Raw genomic sequence first — 24,722 nt, forward strand, 5'->3', positions numbered from 1 at the left:
AGCTGTTTATCAAGATTGAATATCTCATCTCTGGATTGATGGTGGTTATTGAAGCCAAAAGAAAAAGAGACAGAGAAGAATGAATGGCCCAAGGGACCCAAAGAGAACAGAGGGAAATTAAATGATGGAGACTAATGAATGTGCAAGAAAGAAGGAAAGAAGTGTGAGGAAAGGACAGAAGAGATTTATGAGGCAAAAGACATCAGAGGAGAATAGCAAAGAGTAAGAACAAATAGGACTTTACCAAATAATAGTGACTGGAAAAAATACAGGACAGTAATATGGTTTACACAACAACAGGTCAGGTGAAATAAATAAGGCAGTAGGGCTAGAGCCACAGTAATGAGAAAAAGTACTTTGACCATAGAAGTTAGAGATAATTAAACACAAAATGACAGAAATCAAGTACTAACCTGCCTAACAAACACTAAAAATATCATAGAATCATCATAGAATGGCTTGGGTTGGAAGGGACCTTAAAGATCATCTAGTTCCAACCCCCCTGCCATGGGCAGGGATGCCACCCACTAGATCAGGTGGTTCTTTATGAAAACTGCATGAGAGAAATGAAATCATATATACAGGTGAGGCTATAACAGTTCTTAAAGAACTGCTCCTTCTGAAGAAGGGGGCCCACAGTTGAACTCAGTCCCTTCATGTATTCTTGGATATGGTGGCAACATGCCACAGAGCAGCAGGCAGCAGACCAGCTCTCACTGCTGGTGTGGAGGCTTCAACACAGACAGAGCTTGAGACGACAGATGCAGCCTTCAAGGTCCCTGGCTATATGCAGTAACTTGGGCCAGGAAACCACTAAGGACCTGGCTGTTTCAGCTCTCCTCTGAGTATGCAGTAGACCTACTGGCTTGTGAGAAAAGTGGCCAAGATCAAGTGTCAAAGCTTAGAGATGACGGAACAGTCTAAAAACCTTTTGCTGCAGACAAATAGTTTGATTTGTAGCACATCAATATTACATTATTATATATATACATGTACATATATATGCATAATAACTGTCTGCATGTATATTCTAATCTTTACCAAATTGCACCTCAGCTGCTTATTCCTCATGTATGAAGTGTCCCTATGTGAGTCCAGTAATCCTGTCTCTTGCAGTGGCCAAGAGTGAAGGTTTAGAGGAAAGTTTAGCACAGCAACTATGTATCCCTGAGGTAGTTTTCTATCATCCAAACATTTTTATCTTGCATTTCTTTCTTTTTTTTTAAAGATTAGATCAGGTCTCTCACCTTGACATAAACAGTCTCATTCAAGGCAGTAGACAACTTGAACAGAAATAAATTTGGAGTCGATGAAACTCCTCTTACATTACGTCAAGCTTTGAGATATCTTTCTACATAAGCTAGAATTCCACTAGATAATAAGCATCTGAAATTTATATCCTATGTAATATACTCGGTTTTGTAGAGGAAAGAAGAAAACCTGTAATTTCAGAGGAGTTAATTGTAAAATTTTATAGACCTGATAATATTCTCTTTTAAGGCAACATCAATGTAGTATTTGAAAGATTCTGTAGATGGCAGTGTTGGAGAAGAATTGACAGTGGCTAAAATGAGCACAGTTTTTATCACTGTATTTCTTTAAATTTTTAATTATTCAATAGTTTTTGTCTTTACCAAGGAAGTTTTGGCTCTGTTAAACAGATGCTGATCAGATAAATAGAAAACAATAATTTCATCATGTCCCATAAACTTTAAGTGCGCTTACTGAAACTATTACCATGTTCAAGTACAAAGGGATTAGTTTGTATGACACACTTTCACAACACCTACTAAAATAACTTCTGTTTTCTTCAAGGCCCCATAATGGAATGCTACTGCCCTTTTAACAAAGAAATAAGTTAATAATAGATGTCTTCTACTGTATATTATGCTCTGAATTCCATAGCTACAATCACTGCTTATCAGTACAGGTCTTGATGAAAGGAAAGCAAATGTAAAAGAGCTTTTCATTGTTCTTATCCTAAATATAATAGGATACTTATCAAGCAGTAAAAAAAAATTCTTGATGAACAAATGACGAACAATTTCCTTTGATCATGTTTATCAACAAGAAGTCAATTTTCTAGATGTTGCTCTGATGTCAAATTCCATGTCTGATAAAATAGTACAGCAGAATTCTGCAAATACCTGAGAATAAAATAAAGACAATTCTGTAACTATCTAGTCCATCTAGTCACAATCTAGTCATAATGAAAAGTGGAAGAAACTGTCTTTTAGAATCATTTTTACTATAAAGATTTTTTTTCTTTCTACATAGTCTAGAATGTTCCCCAATGTATATTTACTACTAGTATAAGACAAATTAATTTAGACTATGCTTTAGCTCGAGATTCTTATCATAAACAGGCACCTTACATACAAACACTCAAGTGCGAACACATGCATACATGCATGCATAATATGTTGGATTTATTTGACAATGCAGTTAGACTTGCTGATTTTATGCACAAACTGTTTCATAAATACTATTTGGAAACTTGTGTTTCTATGTTTAACCATTTTAAAGACAATTGTGGGCACTTAATAGCTTGTTGTTTTGAGTCACAGTGACTACTGTGTTCTCTTAGTAATTTAAGCAACAAAGGGCCCATCAAGCTTTCTGCTTCCAGTAGAAGTTTTGAAACCTTGTGGCAACATGCTGAGAAGATCTTGGAGTAGCAGTCATATTATATAAGGATAAAATGTTCTTTCAAAGTTTTAACAAAAAAAAAAAATAAGGAAACAGTCTAAACTTTCAGATTTGTCCATAAACAATATTCACAGTAGACACAAGAAAACATGCATTTGTAATATTTCTTTGTAATATTTAAAGTGTCAAGTAGAATACAGTGAGTTGCCTACTTCAACATGTGCCATGGATTACTATATAAACTTTAACAGAAATTATGCTTGGCAAAAAAAGAAAGAATTGGTATGCAGTACAAAAGTAATGCCCTCTGTACCAAGTCAGTCAGGAGTGATGTGAAGGCCCAATAAAAATTCAACCATGAGTTTACCATTCCCTCTTGTTACCCAGTTCAGAAGTAACATAGAGCCAGCTAACAACTACGCAGCAGTATGGCTCTGGAATTATTTTCTGAGATACTCCCAATTTCTGAGATACTCCCAATCCCACTCAATGCCTTAGTCTTGAGACACTTGAAGGCTTCCAGTGCAGAAACGGTCCTGGTGAGGGACTTTCAGATTGGGTGTTTCTTCTTTTAGGTTTTGTCTTGAAAGTGTCTTCAGAGTATTTCAGTACCTAGAGAAGGCTTGTTACCAAAGCTAGTCATGGATTAAACATCTATAGCTCTTGCTTGTAGCACATATGTATGTGCTTGTAGCACATATGTACTAGATATGTAGCACATATCTAGTGATTAAGCATTCATTTTCACTATCAAACAAATCCTTGAACTCATATTCCAAAGAATATAATACCACTAATATATATAATACCACTAATAATCCTTTTGGTAATATAATACCAAAGGATTTCTTTTATATTTTTTTTCCTGTCTTCTAATCTGTTCTAGGAATTTTTTGTGCATCTACTGAAAATATTCATTGTACAGAAGAAATAGAATCATAGAATATCCAAGTTGGAAGGGACTCATGAGGGTCATCGAGTCCAACTCCTGGGTCCCCAAAAGACCACCCAAAAAAAAAATATATATGTATATATATTAGACCATGTGTCTGAGAGTGTTGTCCAAAACCTTCTTGAACTCCAGCAGGATCAGTGCCATAACCGCTTCCCTGGGAAACCTGTTCCAGTGCCCAACCACCCTCTGGGTGAAGAACCTTTTCCTGATAATCAGTCTGACCCTCCCCTGTAATTATCCATAGATAAAAGTTATCCATTTTGAATAGAAATTATCCATATCCCACTTACAATATCCGTATCCTCAGATACAGGAGAACTGGGTTCGGATTCCTACTCCAATTCATTTCATCACATTGACGTTTCATAGCTGCTCCCAGTACATTTTGCTGGGCCCCATCACTTATTCTTAGGCACTCATCCCTTAGTATGTATCACACAGAAAGCCCGAGGTCTACTGTTTTGACTTTGGATAGTGATAGCTATTTTAGGCTTTGGAGAATCAGAGGTCTCTTTGGGGATTTAACCATATGCTCCTAGATGTTACTTCCTAGCTAATTAGATATCTAATTAGTTGGTTACAAATCTGCTGCAACAAAAACAAATAGAACTGTAGACTTTACTTACAAAATTGCAATCTCTTGTTCCAGTATTGTTCAGAACAATGTTTGGCTCAGTCATGTCTTCAGGGACAACAAGGATTACTAATGGCTGCAGGTCTGACAAAATTACCACTTTCATGAATACATTGTTCTAACTGGTCTATTAGAGTTGTGTTAATAATCAATACTTTCATTAACATGCTCTACTTCTTGTTACTGCACTAAAAATGAAAGTTCCAATGGTTATTTTGTTTTTCGTTGTTTTGTTGTTGTTGTTGTTTGTTGTTATACTTGAATTAGTTTGTTGGTTATGGAAATGTTAGCTCTTCAAAGATTAAATAAGCAGTGATAATTGAAAAGAAAAACACAATTGAGATAAGCTGATTTTTTTTTTCTTTTTATCTAAATACCTACATACACAACCTCCCCCTTAAAAAAAAAAAAAAAAAAAAAAAAAGTGCTATTTCAGTAATTTTTCAGCTGCAATCTTAAGCAAATACTAGCTCAGGATGAAGATTTCCATACTGACACACCTGTCATTATTTTCCAAAATGAAACAATTGTCTCGTGGAGCTGCTCACTCTCTATGACAGATTCAAAACATTGACTGTGAACTTAAAAGATTTCAGGCAACTGCTTATTGCTAATGAACTGTTAGTGCTGTGCTGTAAGTGCATTCTTTCACCACCTCCTAATGGTTCGTCTGTTTGGTTTCAGTCATCCTAGAGATGGTGCAGGTGTCTAGTCTTGAAGACTGCTCTGTTGAGAAGCCTCAGCAGGAGCTTCCTCCTGCTTTGCTCAAGAGCAGCTTTTAGAGGCTCTTGACCTTGATCCCTGGCTGTACTGCAGCAGCACCACATTCAGACCATGAACTGTGTTGATCTGAACCTGGACCCCAATCCACAAGCTGACTTGTGGTCTTGACCTCAGCCCTGCCTCATCACTCTGGACCAGCCTGGGTGACCAGGACTCCAAAGCTGGCACTCGCTGCTCCCCTGAGTCCATCTGGCTCAGCTTACTCAGGGACTAACAGGCAGGAATCTTGTTTGTATTTAGTTCCAAGAAGGATTGGAGAGAAGAAAAACAAAGTGGTATAGCTGATATAGCATCAAAGGCTGATCATCCAAACCATATTTTGCCAATTTGGCTGTATAAGTATACTATGAAAAGGCTATATCGAAGGCCTTGCCCCAACTTGAGGCAAACATTCACTGTTCTTGGCTTGTCACACAGCTACCCATCTCATCAAAAAAGCTATCAGGCTGGTCATGCATAATTTGACCTTGTCAACATCTTGTCTTTTACATGGTTGGATATTGCATCCAGGAGGTTTTTGCTTCATGGTAGTTTCTAAGTGAAGTGAGGTTGACTGGACCATAAGTCTTTGCATCATCTTTCTTGCCTTTGCTGGAAGAGAATGTGATGTTTTGCTTTCCTCCTATCATCAGGAACCTCCTACGATCCCCATGATCTTTCAAAGCTTATCAGTCAGGAGCAGCCCCAGAGTGACATTGGCCATCTCCCTCATTACTCTGGGATGTATCCCAGTCCTCTGTCTTTGACTGTGTCTGACTGGCTGAAGTGCTCCCAAATTCTTCCTCTGCCAAAGATAATGCACTTCCCCAAGTGCTGTTTCCAGGCTCAAGGGCCTGGGAGTCTTGAGCAGACTTTACCAGTAAAGAAAATCAGACAAGGCTTTGAGTATCTTGCCTTTTTCCATGTCGTTTTTCATTAAACGTCATTTAATGAAAAACGTTTTTCACACGTGGGGGAAAATGTGGCTCCACACTTTCCTTAGATTTCTTGTCGGAAGTCTTCTTGTTTCCTTTCACGTCCCTTGCCAGTTTCCACTCCTGCTGAGATTTGATTCCTAACTTCACCATTGTTACACTCAGCTGTTGGTTCTGTATTCCTGCTGGGTAGCCCATCCCTGCTTCCACGGCCTCTAGGCTTCCTTCATGGTGTTTGAGCTCAGTTTTTTAAGTTGTTTGTTTTACTTTTCTGCTGCAAGATTTGTTGACAGACTGCATGGCAAATGGGCTCGCTGAAAGTTTTAAGGCAACAAGCTGCTTGAATAAACTATCATAGCGTAATTAATTCTTGAGGCAGCAGGGTGGGATATGTAGAAGCAGTTGGGCTTCAATAGTGCAAACCAAGCTGCAAGAATAACCTCGAAATAATAGTGGTTCAATAGGACATATGAGCATGTGGTAGCTTTACCCAGCTGGGCTACTGAGCTCCGTGACAACCCCTCTCTTACTCTCCTTCCTCAAAGGGAAAGGGGGAGAAAATATAATGAAAAGGGCTCAAGGGTTGAAACAAGGCCAAGGAGATCACTCAACAGTTATCGTCATGGGCAAAACAAATTCAGCATAGAGAGATAACTGCAATTTTTTGACTAAGACTAGGAGACTAGAGCAGCGAGAAATAAAAAGCAAACTAAAATCACCTTCCGCCCACCCACCCTCTTCCACCACCTCCCCCCGAGTGGCGCAGAGGTACTTGGAATGGGGGCTGCAGTCAGTTCCTAGCACTTTGTCTCCGCTGCTCCTTCACAGTCACTCTCTGCCCCTGCTCCACGTGGGGTCCCTCCCACTGAAAGCCATCCTTCCCAAACTGAGCCTGCGGGGGCTGCCCACAGGCAGCAGCTCTTCAAGAACTGCTCCCACACAGCTTCGTACCACCGGGTCCATCCCCCAGGAGCAAACTGCTCCAGCACGGGTCCCTCACGGGTGGGCGGCAGCTCTCCCCAGACCCCCTGCTCCTGTGTGGGCTCCTCTCCACGGGCTGCAGCTCCGGCTGGGGGACTGCTCCTGCAGAGGCTCTCCATGGGCCGCAGCCTCCTCCAGGCCACATCCACCTGCTCCACCGGGGTCTCCTCCACGGGCTGCAGCGTGGAGATCTGCTCCATGTGGGACCCATGGGCTGCAGGGGAACAGCCTGCTCCAGCAGGGGCCTCTCCACAGGCCGCAGGGGAACTTCTGCTCCATGACTGGAGCACCTCCTGCCCTCCTTCTGTACTGACCCTGGCGTCTGCAGGGCTGGTTCTCACTCCTCTCTCCCAGCTGCAGTTGCACAGCAGGTGTTTTTTTTTCCCCTTCCTTCAATCTGTTCTCTCAGAGGCACACCCAGCATTGCTTCCTGGCTCAGCTCTGGCCAGCAGCAGGTCCCTTTGGCGCTGTCTGGAGCTGACTCTGATCTGACATGAGGCACCTGCTGGGCTGTGCTCACAGAGGCCACCCCTGCAGCCACCTTGCTACCAAACTCTTGCCATGTAAACCTGATATAGAGCATTACAGGGCTACTTAAAGGAGGGTAGCAGGAGGAACCTGAAATGTATGAATGTTTAATAGAGAGAAACAATAGCAAACTTCAGCAATAGTACTTGCAGAAACTTGTTATGTGTTCCCATATCTCTTATTGGTCTAAAGGGATTTAGAGTTTAATTCTTTCGGTATCATTTAGAGATGCACAACTTTATCAGATACTAGTACGCAGCTTAGAGAAGTGAGACATTAGTCTGATACAGAATAAAAGTGTTTGCTTAAATGCCTGTTGTGCTAACAGTACACCATGCGGTGCTGAGTGCACTAATGAGGAATACAACAGCTACACAGTAGAGGTCCTACAAATTTAGCTTATAGGACTGTCAAAGGCATCCATTTGTCTCAGCTGTTTTAGCGGAGTTTCTCTGGGGTAAGAATATGTAACACAGGAACTGTTTTGCACAAGTTTTGCCAAACTACTTATATTCTTATCTTAGGGGAAAAAACAAAGGTTGTTGCCAAGAATACAATAGCAAAGTATCTCAGCATTTGACTTAACATGTTAGTTTTGCATATGCCTGCCATAAAAGCAAATTGAAATGCTTAAATTTTCTTATTCTACAGCTTAATTTTCTTATTCTACAGCTTGTCTATCTATAGATGCAGTGTTGCAAAAAATTGAATTTTATTCTGATTATCTCTGTGCACTGCAGTAGACTTAAAGCCTTCTGTTCTGAGATATGGTGAACTTTCCATGTACCTGTCAAGTCAGATCTTTTTCATGCATGTAATCAATATTTATTGGACCTACAAAATAATCTACATGCAAATTAGAAGTCATTCAAGTACTTCCTGTAGTTAGTCCTGCTGCACTGTGGCAAAATGTGTTGTTCTCTGAGATATGTTCAGAAAAATTTATTGGAAATTAAAACATTTTTAGCAAAATGGAAATAAATTATTTGCATCTTGAAAGTTGCAAAACAAAGTATATTAAATAGAGTATTTTATTTGATATCTGTAAATCAGAATCATGATACTGCCTTTCTAAAGCATTCTGACATTTTTAGATATTGTTTGCAATAAAGTCATGGATTTAATTCATTCTCTGAGTGATAGTATAAAATCATGATTTTTTTCCATCCTTATTTTCTCTCTCTGCTCCAAGGCTTTTTACTATAGCAATCTTTCTCCCATATACTTGCCAATGATAAGTAATGTAGCATTTCACTGCTGCAGCATAACATTTTGCTTTCACACTAGTCATTGTCCATGCTTCCTTCATAAACTGTAAAGAATTAATTACATTGACAAAGTGAAACTGAATGTGTCACAAAGACTTTCAGATATCTCATTTTACACTTCTGCTAGTATGACCTTTTAATCAGTATTTTATTTTTATATTATTTTAGCATGAGATTAGTATAAGATTTTTACTTATTTTAGTATAAGATTGACAGCTGTGGCACAGTTCTGTATGTTCATATGTAAGTCTTGCTGTGCAAAACTTTGCTAGGAGAAGACTGACTGACTGATGCAGAAAGCAAAAAAGTCTATGAACAAAAGAATCATTATTTCTGTGTAATTTTTAAGTATGAAGCCATCAAGGTATGGACTACATCTATAACTGCTAATGGAGAATATTTTCTCTTACCCACTAAAAAAATACAAGCATCTAAAAATCCAAATGTAAATCATTAATTTTAAGTATAACTTTGTTTTGGCTTTTGTACCTGAGAGTGTTCAGACATTTTAATTGCATTCATTATATCACTTAATCTGTTTAGAAAGTTCTATTACCGTTTGTCTTACACAGTCATTGCTACTCTCAAGACTGTATTTTTATTACTGTTATCTTTTAAGTATAGATGCCAGGAACTTTACTTTTCTGACATATTATTACAGACACTGCATAGCCTTGATGTCATAACAGCTATTATGACGCTTAAGATGGGAGTGATTTGTTAATGTTTTTGAGTGAGAATATATGTGTAGGTTGAATAGCAGATCATCAAAAGTTTCATTCAGATTATTAGAACATTTCATAAATCCACTATAAATGGTTTTACAGAGGTTAAAACTTATTTCTAAACTCACTGAGAATTTGTGGTGTTAAATCCATGCATGTTTCTTGGAAGTATTAACTGTAACCTAGGGGAAAAAGTAAAATAACAAAGAGGCCAGTTGTGGTATTTACTGAGGCGTGATCAAGTACTGGCAACAGGTGAGACATCTGGATCCTCTATAATGCTGCATCTGTCTGCTGGAAACTGTCCACCAAAAACACTTTGAATCCAATTCTGAGGGAGGTGGTATGACAAACAGACAAATTACAAAGTCTTGCAGCATGCTGGCTGTATACCAATCTAATAATTAAGGCCCATCTGTGATAGGCAGTACAAGGTACAACTGCATGACAAGTGAATTCACAAGCAGATGTTATAGAGAAAACTTGAGTGTGGAAAGATAATATACGGTCATGTAGGAGTATGCTACTAGGAAATCTTGAAGGTATATTTGGCTGAAATCAAGTTACTATAAATCTAGGAAATTTCGGGTGCAAAACTGAGGTAAGTTGTTGGTTTCTTAAAAAAGAAACAACACAGCTTCAGCAGAGAAACTGAAAGAGAAAATGTGTAATATTTGAAATATTATACATTTCAGTATAATAAGGAACCATTTGAATTACTGAGCAGCTCAGTGTGATTACCCTAAAAACAAATTTCAGCAGCTATTAGTAATGTACTTTCAACTTAAAATGTACATTCTTATGTCATAAGAAGCAGTTCATAAAGATCTTCCACTAAAGACTTTGTCTATGTAGTGAAGAAATGACTGCTTATTTTGACTCCTGCAAGAGCACTTTGTGCCTGGATTTTTAAACAATGTAAAAATAACACTTTTGTATATTTGAAAATGAACACTAACAAGAGCACATTTAGTTTGCATTAAAATTACAGGCTTGATTGTCAATGCAGACAAGGCATCCAGAAAACAAAATGGCTTTGATTTGTTATTATGTGAGTTTTATTCTATATCTAGTTGTTTTAGTTGTTGTTTTTTTTTAGTCTTCAGAAAGGGAAGAATTGGAAGTATTATGTACTGCATATGTGAGATATACAGAATATCTGTAGACAACTTATGCTACAATAATGCAGTACTCCCAAGTATCTTTCAGAAGAAGACATTTCCTGTTATATTTTTCAGATATTTCCATTAGTGATCCTTCTTTCAGAAGTAACGAATCATCGTGGATGTCATTTGCACCCTTTTATATCCGACGTAAGACCCATATCAAACTCCAGTTTCAGCCTCTATCTCCAGACGGTATTCTGTTTTACACTGCACAGCATTTGGGTACTCAATCAGGTAAGGATATTCCCAGTTTGCTAATATTATACATCCAGGTGCTTTGGTGAAAAAGAAAAGCAGCATATTAAAGTGATGCAGGTGTTCAGTCTCTGTAACTCATTGTCCATGGTGACTGGGTTTTGAGCTGTGTAAATAATCATGTTCCTGAGAACAATCATGTAATAAAATTTTGCATGAGTCCAAAGCCAACAAAGATTTAATGAAGTGATTCAACAAACAGTTTTCACCTGAAAAATAATAGTAGCCAGATCTTCAACAAGTATTTACTGATACTGCTTCCGTAGATCCAGTGCAGCTACACCAGGATTTACAGCCCAGGGTTTGGCTCAGTATTTTAAAATGTACCAAAACAAAGCAATAAAAAACCTATTAAACTGAAGTTAAGCAAAAGTGACCTGTGAAAGAGAACTGATGTTCATCAGAAACTTAATTTTTTCTTCTGTAACGCTGAAAAGTTTGCTAGTGCAGCATGCAAAACATACATATTCTACATTTGCCAGATATGCAGAGTGAAAAACAAATTAAATAAATAATTTCTGCTATGTACAAAAGTATTGCAAATTTTACTGAGTAACCATTCCTAAAACTCCATGGCAAAAAAATAAAAATAAGTTGCCAAACAGTGCAAATACATTTTGAAATTTATTATTAAGGTGTAATTTTATAACATACTTTATTAATGTATGTAATTTTTCTATGGCATTTGTATGGTGGCTTGCATGTTTTTAAGCAGAAGTATGATGTATCACTTGTAATGTGATTTTAGAGCAAATTTTTCACTTGTAATAAGTAATACTCTATGCAAAACTGGGGCTTTGTATGATAAAAAAAACCATAACTGCTCATCATGTATTTTTATATTTCTTTGTTCAAGGTCTAGAGCTTTGAGACATTTCTGTAAAGATACTTGGACATGTATGCATATAAATGCACATATACCCAGCTTACCATCTTCTTATTCTATACACAGCTGCTTTAACAGGCTACTATTAGGTGAGATTGATAATATATCATACAGTGCTGGCTTGTCTTGTTCTAATTACAACTGCACTCAGAGAAGCAGCTTCAAAGAAAAATAGATGGCACAATGCAAATACATTTATTTGCAAAGAACTCTGTCTTCTACAATGAATCTTTTATAACTCTATCACTCATGAGCCAAACTCTGAGATTCTCACTGAATAGTTCTCTCCTGTGTAAACTAAAGCATTATATGGGCCATGAAAAATAGAAGAGAAAAAAAAGGATCCCTCTCAAGAGAACCCTGGAATAGTCAGAGGTCATGGAAGCAACTAGCATATAAAGAAATTAAATATCTCTTTGGCAGCATTAAGGAGAGTGCTCAGCCTGTTTAACTTGGGCTAGGAGTGGTTTACCATGAGCATGCCCTCATTCTGTTGCGATTCAGGAATGTTTAGTTTGCATTGAAAGGAATATTTTCTTAAAGTCACTCTTTAGAAACATACCAAATTCATTAAAAAAAAAAAAAAAAGAAAAAATCAAAAAAAGTCTTCTATAGAGTAATCTAATTTCTTTACACATTTCCTACTCCCCTTTTCACTGTCCTGAAGTTTGAAAGATTTAGGAAAAGCTAATCGTGTGGCCCTTAATATTTGCCTTTATCTAATCCTGTCAAATCCAGACAGAATTAGACTGATGAAAGACTCAGAAGTATTCTTAGCAGCCAGCAGATGTGAAAGAGCTTTCTGTTGGGGATTAGTTTACAAAGCACTTTATATAAATCCTTTTCTTCTGTGCAGTTATGTAAGATTTAATAAATTGATTGTCCAAACTGCAGGATTTTTTTTTCTAAACTTATTTTTAATAGAAAATAATTAGGACATTAGGACATTTCCCCTTTCCCTTCCCTTCCCTTCCCTTCCCTTCCCTTCCCTTCCCTTCCCTTCCCTTCCCTTCCCTTCCCTTCCCTTCCCTTCCCTTCCCTTCCCTTCCCTTCCCTTCCCTTCCCTTCCCTTCCCTTCCCTTCCCTTCCCTTCCCTTCCCTTCCCTTCCCTTCCCTTCCCTTCCCTTCCCTTCCCTTCTCTTCCCTTCCCTTCCCTTCCCTTCCCTTCCCTTCCCTTCCCGCAGGTAATGCTGCTTTTGTAAAAGAAATAAGCTCTGACTATGCAGCTAATTTAGGAGTGATACTGAGTTGTAGCATGTCACAGTGACACGATTATACACTGGCTTGTTACCCAATGTAAATAGTACACTGGGACTTTCCCTGCAAAGGACTGCAAAGGCATTCTCTATAAGAAAAAAAAAATCTTAAGTGAAAAAATAAGCATAAGACTTTCCTTAAAACATTTCCTTCTTCTTTTGTTCTTTCCAAAGAACATTACATACATTTCTAGAGAGGGTAGTCTCTTTATTCAAATCTTGATATGCTGGTCCCAGTCTGTGCTTGTCTAACAAACTGGTTACTTCAGTAGACACATTTAAGCACTTGGCAAATTAGCATAAATGGAAGATATCCTACCAATCATTTTCTGTTAGCAGAAGTTCCTATAATTCTGTCAGTCATAGGCTTTCTTGCTTTGCCAGCTCTTTCTGAAGTTCCATCTTGACTTTCAGTAATAATACTAATATTATTGAATAATTAATTATTAATCCGTGCTGTTCCTGTGAAAATCATTCCAAAATTTAGCAAAATTTTAAGTGGCTAGTGGTTAATAATAATCTGGGGGAAAGGGAAGGGAAGGGAAGGGAAGGGAAGGGAAGGGAAGGGAAGGGAAGGGAAGGGAAGGGAAGGGAAGGGAAGGGAAGGGAAGGGAAGGGAAGGGAAGGGAAGGGAAGGGAAGGGAAGGGAAGGGAAGGGAAGGGAAGGGAAGGGAAGGGAAGGGAAGGGAAGGGAAGGGAAGGGAAGGGAAGGGAAGGGAAGGGAAGGGAAGGGAAGGGAAGGGAAGGGAAGGGGAGCGTACATTTTTTAATTTGTAAACTTGCAGATAGAAAGACAAAAAGTTTTTTCCCCTGCTCTGATTACTTGTTTTATTCTAGCAAGATAAATATTTGGGAGATGCAGATGGTTGTATGAACTGCTTCTGAGTGAGATCTCTGCAAATAATACAGCATTTTTGTGGAGTTCAGCAAGGTGTTGGTAGAAGGTCAGCCCATTTCACATTTTCTTCAGTGCAGTGTATCCTATTCCTACCAACAAAAGTGTGAGATCCCCACTAAATATCCTTTAATTCAGCTGGACGCCCATCAAATGCTTGAGCAACATATAATTTAGTCCATTTACATAGAGACCACTCTACATATTTGAAGTCCTTAGCACTCTGGGTAAAAAGCAGTGAGGAGCATTATTTTTTTCATTGAGTCATAGCATTACTGAAGCTTTACATTTGTTCATAAAGGTGGAATATGTTGTAGGCTGCCTACACAGTTCTTAAATTCAGGCCAGGGTGATGGAAAGGTTTGATCCCTGATGAGATGAGAAAGAACAGTTATTCTGGGTGACTAAGAAGGTAGTCAGGTTAATAAACAGAATAGGATGACTCACACTAAATTTAATACTCAACATTTGCAAAGCCAGTGCTCTGTCTCCTTTTAAAAGGATTGTGTTACCTACCTGGTCTGAAAAACCTCCACATTTTAACTCCTGATAAAGCATTTCAGTTTAAAAACCTGAACTAAGAGGTAGCAAGTATGGGTGTATGATGGCTACTTGCTTTTCTAAGACATTTTTATGGTGAAAACCAGATCATTCTACTGGACTAAAATCCCTTGAAAGTATTCAGAGTAGCTGGAATACACATGCAGAGAAAAGCTTTGTTTTCCTAATCATAAACAAATTGACCAGTCTACCCACTTTTAGAAGACAATCACAGTGGTTAAGTCTTCTCTCTTATACACTTTTCATTTTCCAACAGCGGCATCAATTCTGCTTTTTTTTTTTGCTAGTTTTAGGATCATTTGTATGGACTAAATTAGCAGTGTAGGAAGCTGAGCTGTTCACTTACCTATGTGAAGGAACACTCATCCCCATTGTCCTGAAATCCATTGTATATGAAGACCTGTTGGTACCTGTTTGCCACTGGCAAGCAAACCAAACATGAGGCAACAAAATTGAGATTGCTCAATAAAGGTGACTCATCCTAGCTGCTGAAATATGTCCGAGTGATAGTGGTGCGTAAATGAGGCTGAAAAGTTTCTTCACTGAGAACAGCATTTTTTGAAACACAAGGCTGAATAGTTTGACCCAAAAAGAAATAACACCCAACCCCTTCTAGATGCATCAGCATCACTACATCCAGGGGGTTGTTCTGAATCCTAGCTGTGCCCTTCTGCTCCAAGATGGTGCTCCAAGCATAAGGTGGAGTCTACCTATTATCATGGTGATTTTTACATGATTTGAGAGATTAACAGGCTTGGCTTGAAACCCATTCTTAGTTTTGCATTATCCATGAGATGCAGCTCTGTACATGCCATATAATAATGTTGTAATAACCCACAAAAGTGTTTATGTGGAGTAGCTCCTATAAGGCAATGCTTATACCTTAAAGGCACTGTGCTGTGGTCATCACTAGGTAAGAGAGCAAGTTACAATGGGTGCAGTAAGCTGCTGTAACCTGTCAGCTGAGTGATGCCTAGCTGGGTGCATGCACTCAGAATGTGGCCAAGATAGGGTCAAGGTTAACAAGCCCCTAAAGCCAGCAGGAAGAAAACAAAAGATACAGGTCGATATACTGAATGTGAACAATGTAAATGTAGACGTTTTACATTCTTAAATTCTGATAAATCACTAATGAGCCTTCCTCTTTAGGAAGAGGAAATAGCCACTGCAGAAACTACAATGCATGAAACAGGATGAAACTTCTGTACCGTCCATTGACAACACAGTGCCGATGATCAATAAAGGTTCCTGAAATAGGAAGTGGAAGGAGAGGGGGAAGAAAGACTAGAATAGAAACTGACATTCTGGCCTTGATTTAGAGGAAGCAAAGGTGAGGTAAAAGCAATACAAGGCATAGGCTGAGGCCAGCAAATCTACACACAGAGATGCTGTCGCAGGGCTGAAGGAAGTAAGACTGTAAGAAGTAAGATCTGCAACCGCTGCCTAGAGCTCTTGTGACACGTACCCTGAAGACACATCAAAGCCTCCATCCCCAGCAGAATATCATAGCACTGAGGCTTCCGTTTAGTCACAAAGGAAGAGATAAAGGACAAGTATCATATGTCTTAGGAGTCTTTGTAAAGGAACCTACATCTTCAGTACGACAGGAATTTATTGGTGAGTTTCTGACAAACAAGGAGCCCTTAGGGAGATTTGCATCTCTGTTTTGCTGTGGACATGATGACTGCATGAAAAGGGCAAATGTCACTGACTAGAAGACTGCATCCACTGCTTCCAAAGTTAATTAAAAGGATGTTTTGGAGGTCCGTTTGACCTTAAAAACTAATGTGAAATCCTCCTTACCATCAATGGAATAAAAACTTCTCATCTAAGAGCTCAGACTTAAATCTGTCAGACAGCAGATTGCTTTATTCACATACACATTGAGCACAAGCATAGACTTTGAGTCACTGTGGGGAAGACATTGTGAAAGAGAAGAGTTAAAAATACCACCTATGATCCCCTACCCATGGTCTGTCAGCCTAAGATCCTTTGACAGCATGTTCAGTCCTCCTAGTAAATGCATCATCATTAGGCAGATTTGGTAGTGAATGCAGTAACTGTAAAGATGTTTGGCCAATACAGCTGTGCAAATGTAATGGTGTCATCACATTTTACACACTGTAATGTTTCTGCATGAATAAAGTGAAAAAATAGAGTGAAGCATTCCAAGCATGCATTTCTAACTATACGGTCTTGATACATTACCATGTAGATGAGTTTCCTGTGGTGACATAAAAACATGGTGACCTGATACTGCTTAAGCATCATTCCCACTCAAGAGCAGGATACAGAGACTCACCTGCATGTCTAGATAGAGGCTGAACATGAAAGGGCGTTGCCACCATTTGGGAGAATTTAAACCCTGGCTGCATGACTGTAACCTACTTACAGATTTACATATTCAGAGTGGTAGAAAGCTGAAAATTTTTGTGATGCCTTCAGAATCAGTTGTAAGAAGTCATCCAAGCAGATATTGCTGTGGATAATCCAGATCTCACAGCAGTAGTTGGATGAACATATAGGGGACTTCTCATTAACTTCCAGTTTTAGCAGCTGACTGCTCAGGACACCTGAAGGAGCAGCTCCCAGAAGGAGCTGGCTTCTGGGAACTCAGACATCTGACATGGGAGCAGGTGGGATGCTCATTTGCAATGAAACCTAGAAAATGAGGGTGGTGAAGAAAAATCAGTACCTATTTTAGGGTGTTGCCCTGTACTATGCGATAGAGAGACAATCCATTCTGAGGCAGAGCAACTTTGTCCATCGTTCATTTGGTGAAAACCATGAACTTGGGTTTACAAGTAAAGGTGTTGCTTTAAGCCCGTAACAGTTCCTTCCTTAAAGTCAACACTTGCTACAAAATCACCTTCTATTCAGGCCATAAAAAACCTTCTTATTTTGCTGTTCTGAACAGAAAGGTGACAGGGAAAGGTATATCAGAACAGAAATGAAGGCTGAAACTGTCAAAAATTTTCTTCAACACCCTGGGACTTGATGTGTGGCTTCAAGCTGCAGCTGAACTCAAGTAGCCTATTTCCATAGAGGCCAATGTAATATTACTGAGACAGATTGCCTTACAGGTCTTTGCACACCCTCCAATGGGTTGTGCAAAGGCTTGAGTGCACAGCAAAATAATGAATGTGAGTACCTACCTCAGGAGTCTCTGCTTTTTTTTGTGACAATACTGATGGGGATAAATAGTCCATGTTAGATGAGATGCTAATCTGAAAAGCCAGAAGCAAAGTTATGTGTCCTGTGTTGTATTTTATAGAAAGGAGGGACCAGACCCAAGGTCTCGTCCTGAAAAAACTGAGGATTGCTTCACTTTCCTTCTTAACAAAAGCAATTTTCTTCAGAAGGGTTTTTGGTCCCAGTTAGTGTTTTGTTTAATGGGTTTGAATAGTACTAAAGTGTACTGGGTCTGGCTGGAATGTTAACTTTCCCGGCAGCAGCCCATACAGTGCCGTACTCTGTACTTGTAGCTGGAATAGCAGTGTTATCACACCAGTGTTGTGTCTACTGCTGAGCAGCAGTGGCACAGCATTGGGCCTTTCTCTAACCCTCCTAGGGGGTGGGCAAAAAAGTGAGGAGAGAAACATCACTAGGGCAGCTGACCTAAACCAATCAAAGGGATATTCCATACCATGTGGTGTCACACTCTGCAATAAAAGGTGGAAACAGGAAGAAGAGGGGAGGGGTGGGCTCTCGTTGAGAAGACGTCGGTCCTCCTCTCGAACACCGGCTGCGTGCGTTGAGGCCTTGCTTCAAGGACGTGGTCAATCATCGCTCATTTGTGGAAAGTAGAGAGTAATTTCTTTCCTCTGCACTTCCATATAGCTTTCATTTATTTTGTTTGTTTGTTTTCCTCCCTTTTTCCCCTTTCCCTTTTATTTCCCCTTAGTTAAATCGTTTAGTTCATGGTAGTCTTTATTTAATTATTATAATTATTTCCCTTTAATTAAATTATCCTTATCTCAACCCGTGAGTTGTTCTTTGCTTTACTTCTCCCCCTCCTCATCTAAAGGAGGGGGAGTGAGAGAGCGGTTGTGGGGTTTAGCTGCCCAGCACGGTAAAACCACCACATAAAGCTAAAATAGTAGCAATTACTTTGCTTTGTGGCCTTCCATAATGAGACTGCTGAAGGGAAATTCAATGCTAAGGATGCTTTCTGTTTGTTTAAAAAGGTGTTGGAAGTCCTACAATAGCATAAACAGAAACCTCAGCTGTGTAACTCATTCCTCAGATACAGGGCAGATAGAGGTCCCTTGTTGAAAATGTCAGCGGTTAAAGTGAAGAGTGACAAAGACAAGTCCATAACTGGCCTTTAAGAAGTTGTTTCATGGATACTGAGCACAAAACACCTCATATTCTAGTCCCAAAATATTTTAAGCCAGATGTCCCTGAGTAGTACTGCTTACGGCATGGTAAACTTCATGGAGAAATACTGAGCTGAACTCTGGCATCAGTTTTCACATCATAAAGTTTATATTAAGACTCAGCTGTTCTCGCTAGAGGCTAAAAGGGCAAGTTGTCATCTGCAAAATGAAAGAATATAACCTGAGGAAAGTGACCTGAGAGCCTTGGAGAGCTGAAATTACAAAGTTTAACTTTGTTGTTCCCAACTAGCAGAAGGGTGAGGTACTTCTATCTGAGGAGAGGCCTCAAACCTGTGCTAAACATAATCCAGAACACTGAGCCATAACCTCCCCTCGCACTCTAGAGGGCAGGTGCTTGTGCAATGAGTAACCTAGAGCCGCAACGCTAACTGTAGTACAATAGCGATAAGCAGCACTAGGTCTGAGTCAGAAACAAGGCTGCTGAAACTGTGTCCACTTTTGCTAGGCCTCACTGAACTACTGTTCTCTAATGGCATCTCAGACAGATCATTGTCACATGTGCAGTGCTATCAAGAAACTTCTCTGTAGGCTGGGAAGTCTTGGAGAAGTTCCAGCTTCTCCAGCACTTGATTACATTACAGACAAGCAAACAGCTCATTTAAGCAGCATCTGGTCAGATGCTTTCCTTCTTCCTAGGCAGCAAAGAATGAGTACTGACCTCCCTATGCAAGTCTGCATACCTGGGTAACAGATAGGATTGAGGGACACCAAAAGGGTAGTTCAGAAATGTGTTCTGATGCTCCTTTCTTACCTTGGGATTGAGGTCCTGATAAAAGAAATGGTGAAAGAAGTTACATACAAAGAGGTATGCAAGTGAGTACAACAGATTGTTGCAGCTGGAGGTAGAAAGCTAGAAGGAAGTGCTCTGCTTGTTGGGATTGGAGCCAAAACAACAAAAAGCCCTCTCCTTGATCTCCTTGTGGGTGCCCGCGACAGGCAAGCTGAGGCACAAAGCACATCCTCTACAGCCACCACTAGAACTGAAACATCTCTGAATGTGAGCCTAAGCAATTGCTCAAAAGAGAGGTACAATTTGAGTAACTTCCAAAATCTTCCAGCCATTCATTTTTAACTTTACTAAAAGCAATGTAATTCAGGGATTCTTTTTTTTTTTTTTTTTTTTTTTTTTTTTTTTTTACACAAATAAATGAATGAATAAATAAATAAACCTACAAGAAAACAAATTTTATTCAGTGTACTAACAGGTACACCCTTATGAAAGTTGAATTTTTAACTAACCTGTACTTTCTCAATTTAAAAATATTTCTTCATTAGCAAAACACTACATTAAAAATTAGGTTTTACTGATAACTAGGAAAGTATACATTCAGATTTAATAAACTTATCAATTTAGTAAGCTTAACTTAAAAATATACCTCATACCTATTACTTCCAAAAGTAAGGTTAAACTGAAAAAGTTGAATTGTGAAGGCAAATACCAAAAAGTTAAAAAAAAAAAGTGAACTTCGTTTGCACACTCTTTTGCTGCCCTCCTCTGCCTCACTGTCATTTTTCCCTGGCAGACTCTATCTCTACCCTCCATACCTTCCTTCCAGCTCCTGCTTCCTAACTTTTCCTAGTTTTTCCTCATTTGTAAGTATAGTTCAAAGAGGTTTTGTCTCTCCTTTCATATTGCTTGTAAGGCCAGAAACACTGATAGTACAAGAAAAGATACCTCCACCTAATTCTTTGTCATGGAGGCCTCCAGAAGAGCAATTAAATAAATAAATAAAAAGGCTTATCTACTCCTACAGCTGTCAGATCATTAAACCCAACACAGCACAGTTGCAAAAAGAAGCTGGGGGGAAAGCAGAGTATGTTTGGTGCAGACAACCTTCAGTGTCATTAAACTGACAAATCCATCAAACCTCTATTCAGCATATGGAAATTAAGTTTATTGTAGCATTTATATCTCAGCCAAAACTTTATTCTTTTTCATGGGAACACCAACTCACATTCCCTGAATGCCAAAGTGATCCCGTTTCCTCCTACCCCCCAGTTATCTAGCCTCTGTACCAAGGCAGAGCTTTTCAGAAAGCTGGGCATGTTTCTTTGAAGCTGAGAAAACATGGGCTCAGTTTCCAATAAGAGAAAAAAAAAAAAGTGGAGAATCATAAGAAGCTCATGAGGGAACATAGCCCTTTGTACAATTAATATAAAGTGAAGGTACAAGGCCACTGAAAATGTTACTGAATTGGGGAAATGCAGGCCTATCAGGATCATGAATATGCTATTTTTCAACACACTGCCTCTAAAAAGTAAAACTATTTTACACTGTTTTCTACAGGTGACTTTCTATGTATATCATTAGTAAATGGATTTATACAGCTACGCTATAATTTAGGAGACAAGACAATCATCCTACAGGCTGTTCAAAAGATCCACGCAGATGGAAAAACATGGCATTTGCTCAAAGCAGGAAGAGTTGGCAATGAAGGCTACCTGGACCTGGATGGTACCAACATTACTCAGAAAGGCAGCGCTGGAATGAAGGCGCTAGATGTGCACACAGATTTTTATGTTGGAGGGGTGTCTTCTCTAAGTCTTGTCAACTCAATGGCAGTAGAAGACGAACCCACAGGTTTCAGCGGCTGTATAAGAGAAATTTTTATAAATGACAGAGAACTGAAGCTTACAGCGACAGACCCCAAAGGTGGAGCCAACGTCGGTGACTGCGATGGAACAGCTTGCGGGTATTCAGTGTGCAAAAATAATGGAACGTGCCAGGTTGAAAGCTCAGGCTTTTCTTGTTCTTGCCCCCAAGGGTGGATAGGGAACACGTGTGAAGAATCCGTTCACTGTTCACAGAACAGGTGTGGGTCTCGAGCTCTCTGTATTCCTCAGCCTGCGTTGTTCTCATATACCTGTGCGTGTGCACTAGGCTGGTCAGGTAAACACTGCGACAATAAAATCAAATTTTTTACTGCAAAGTTTGTTGGTAACTCCTATATCAAATACATAGATCCTCTTTATGGAAAACGAGACCTCCAATATACCCGCATTTCTTTAAATTTTTCTACAAATCAAGCTGAAGCCTTAATGGTATGGATGGGAAAAGCTGAAGATGAAGACAATGATTTCCTTGCCATTGGTCTAGCCAATGGAACATTAAAAGTTGTCATTAATCTTGGTGAAAGAATCTCTGTTCCTCTAATTCACAGCAAAGACTCCTCCACCTGTTGTGATGAAAGATGGCATTTTGTTACTGTAATCCAAAATCAAACTTGTATTAAGGTGTATCTTGATGAGGAACTAATTATTTTTGAAGATATTGATCCAGACAGAAAATACACTGCTTTAAATTATGGTGGCATTTGTTATTTTGGTGGGTTTGAAATTGGCAGAAATATCCATACAGTCACTGCAGGGCTTTTTCAGAAGGAATTCACTGGTAAAATTAAAGATATTGCACTCTTCCAGGATTCCAAAAAGGTTCAGCTAATGAAAGCAGAAGGTTATAATGTCCATAATGGAGATCATAGAAATTAATTGAAAAACTATTTAAGATCCTTTAAAAGTGATACATTTCATTTTTGTCCTGCCTCTTGTATTAGGTGAAAGTGTAATATTCAGGAACAGATGTAAGAAAGCAATTAGTAAAATTGTCTCCAATTCCTTTTCTTTTTTAATGTTGAGTATTAATAGCATATATAAAATATTGTCAGAATTTTTACTTTACTCATAAGTACTTTTACATACATTTTGGTATTTACTTTGTTGAAGAAGTCTGATTTTTTTATTTCTTGTGCTAGAAATAATTTTGTAAACAGATGGTAATTAGCTTGCAAAAATACAGTATTGTTTGTAGATAAGGACAACCTACCTGTTTTTCCAAAACTAAGTTTTATTAGAATGCATAGCTTCTCTTCTGTAGTTTGTAATTTTAAGACCAAGAGAAAAAGCAGTATTTGTAGGTGGAAAAAAAATGTACTTGAGGTAAAAAGTGTATGTTAAAAAAATAACATGCACTGTCATAAAATCATAACACCTCTAGTTAATTGTTAAGTCCACGATGACTGTATTTCAGGTAATGAAGTTGTTCTTCCTACCTTCCAAGTCTCTATCCATTACATATACTTTTATGTAAAACAGTAGAACTTAATAGACTGCTAAAATATTATGTTTAAAATCATTCTTCTGTAAGGGTAGAAAAGGCATTTTACTTAATTACTGAGCTCATACATATCCACTGAGGCATAAAAATATGCCTACTGTATTTCTCCACCAGAGGTCTCCCTGATTTGACTACATGAAAACTTAACTATTTACAGCTGGAATGTGGGACAGTGGCAGTCTGCCTACAAATAGCTCCAGTTCCTAATAGATTTAATAAAGTCGAACAACTGCTTTGCTTTAGCTATACCTTCTGGCTTTTATTCCTCTAAATGAGATGTTGAGATTTTACTAGACAAATTTTTAGCCACTATAAATTGAATTTCCATTACTATTATTTTGAATTTTTAACATCAAAACTAAAAATAGAACACTTCAATATATAAATACAAAAGAAATCAAGTTGTATTTTAATCTGCTTAGACATATGATTTGTGATGGCATTTGTTTTCCTCATTTGACTGCTGACTTACTGTATAAATAAAATATATAAAAAATAGTAGTGATGACTTCCTATCTTTTTCCCTTTTAACTTTACTATTGCTCCAAAGCACATTATCAACTCTTACCTCCTTGCATGGGAATTTTCCCAACAGAAATCTTCAGTGGTACTGATCAGGGACAAGCAACTATTTTTTTTTTTCTTCCTATAAAGCAGGTCAGGAACATAAACAGGCACAGCAAAACCAGGTGACACATGTTACTTGCCACATAACCATTACGAGCACGTGGCAACGAGTGCCTTGCCAGCAGTAAGAGATGACTCAAAGATTAACTGAGGGGCAGGGTGATGGAACTGCTGCAAGATGTTCTAATAAGGCTTTGCAAACAACTTTGCGAGGTTCTTTCCATCCTCTTAAGCTGCTCTGAACCCTCAAGCAATCGGGCTGATGCAGCAGAGCTTCCTCCCCTCTTTCCAACAAGTAACGGCAGCTCACAAAGCCTATTTGGCATTTGAGCTGGCTCCAGATTCTTCTCCTCTTCGTTTCTCTTAGAAGGGCCTTTTAAGGCCATGTGATGCTGGGGAAGGGAGCGTCTTTAGGGTTTATCCTGTTCTCTCTGGGGTTCCTGGTGTACTGCCAGTTCCCCACGAGTGCACGCTGCTTTTTGTGGTCTGAGCAGTGATTCAGCATAAAACAAGTAACAATTAATCAGAGCATTCCCAGCTAACACCAGTGTCAGAGGGAGAGTGACTGAAGGCAATGGAGAAGACAACAGTCCTTCACCCCTGCAGCAGTGGTAGTTGTTCCTATTACCTTAACTCAAGTTCTAGGACCAAATTCTGTCAGCTGTCTCTGCCTGTTCATTTAAAATCTTAAAACTCTACCTCCAGAGCTTTTTCACTTTGGCACTCTTCAGGCTTCGCATACAAGAGGCAGGTAGTAAAGCACTCGGCAAGCTTGGGAAATGTTTACTTACTCTTTCCAAACAAAATGCTTCTGGTAATTCTGACAGAAAGCACTCCCATTCTCTTCAGTGCAGGCAGCTGCGATTTTCACCACTAACAGTTTATTTTTAGAGCACCTTTGGACAAGTCAAAAGAAAACCTTCACGAGCAAAGCTACTGATTTAAAATGGATTTCAAACACAAACCAAGGTTGTGGTGCAGTTTTATATCTAAAGAACACTGGGGTAAATGTTTAAGCAACACAACGTGTGCATATTATTACCTGATGTAATCGGTGGCACTACTGCTATCAAGATCATGGAATTAATTTGGAAAAGGCTAATTTAATGTCATTTTATCACACTA

The 24,722-nt window shown here is 38.9% G+C and overlaps 1 protein-coding gene across 1 annotated transcript in view; it reads left to right on the plus strand.

Annotated features, from left to right (window-relative positions):
- Positions 1–22,345, plus strand: part of EYS (eyes shut homolog) — a gene marked incomplete at both ends in the record, with an annotated part of 718,966 nt that extends 696,621 nt beyond the window's left edge. The window contains 2 exons of the mRNA XM_084285295.1: positions 10,676–10,837; positions 21,144–22,345. Coding sequence (XP_084141421.1) covers positions 10,676–10,837; positions 21,144–22,345 — 1,364 coding nt within the window. The remainder of the gene's footprint in view (positions 1–10,675; positions 10,838–21,143) is intronic.
- Between the last annotated feature and the right edge of the window lie 2,377 nt (positions 22,346–24,722).

The sequence above is a fragment of the Netta rufina genome (genome assembly GCF_964035555.1).
Source record: "Netta rufina genome assembly, chromosome: 3".
Lineage (NCBI taxonomy): Eukaryota > Metazoa > Chordata > Aves > Anseriformes > Anatidae > Netta > Netta rufina.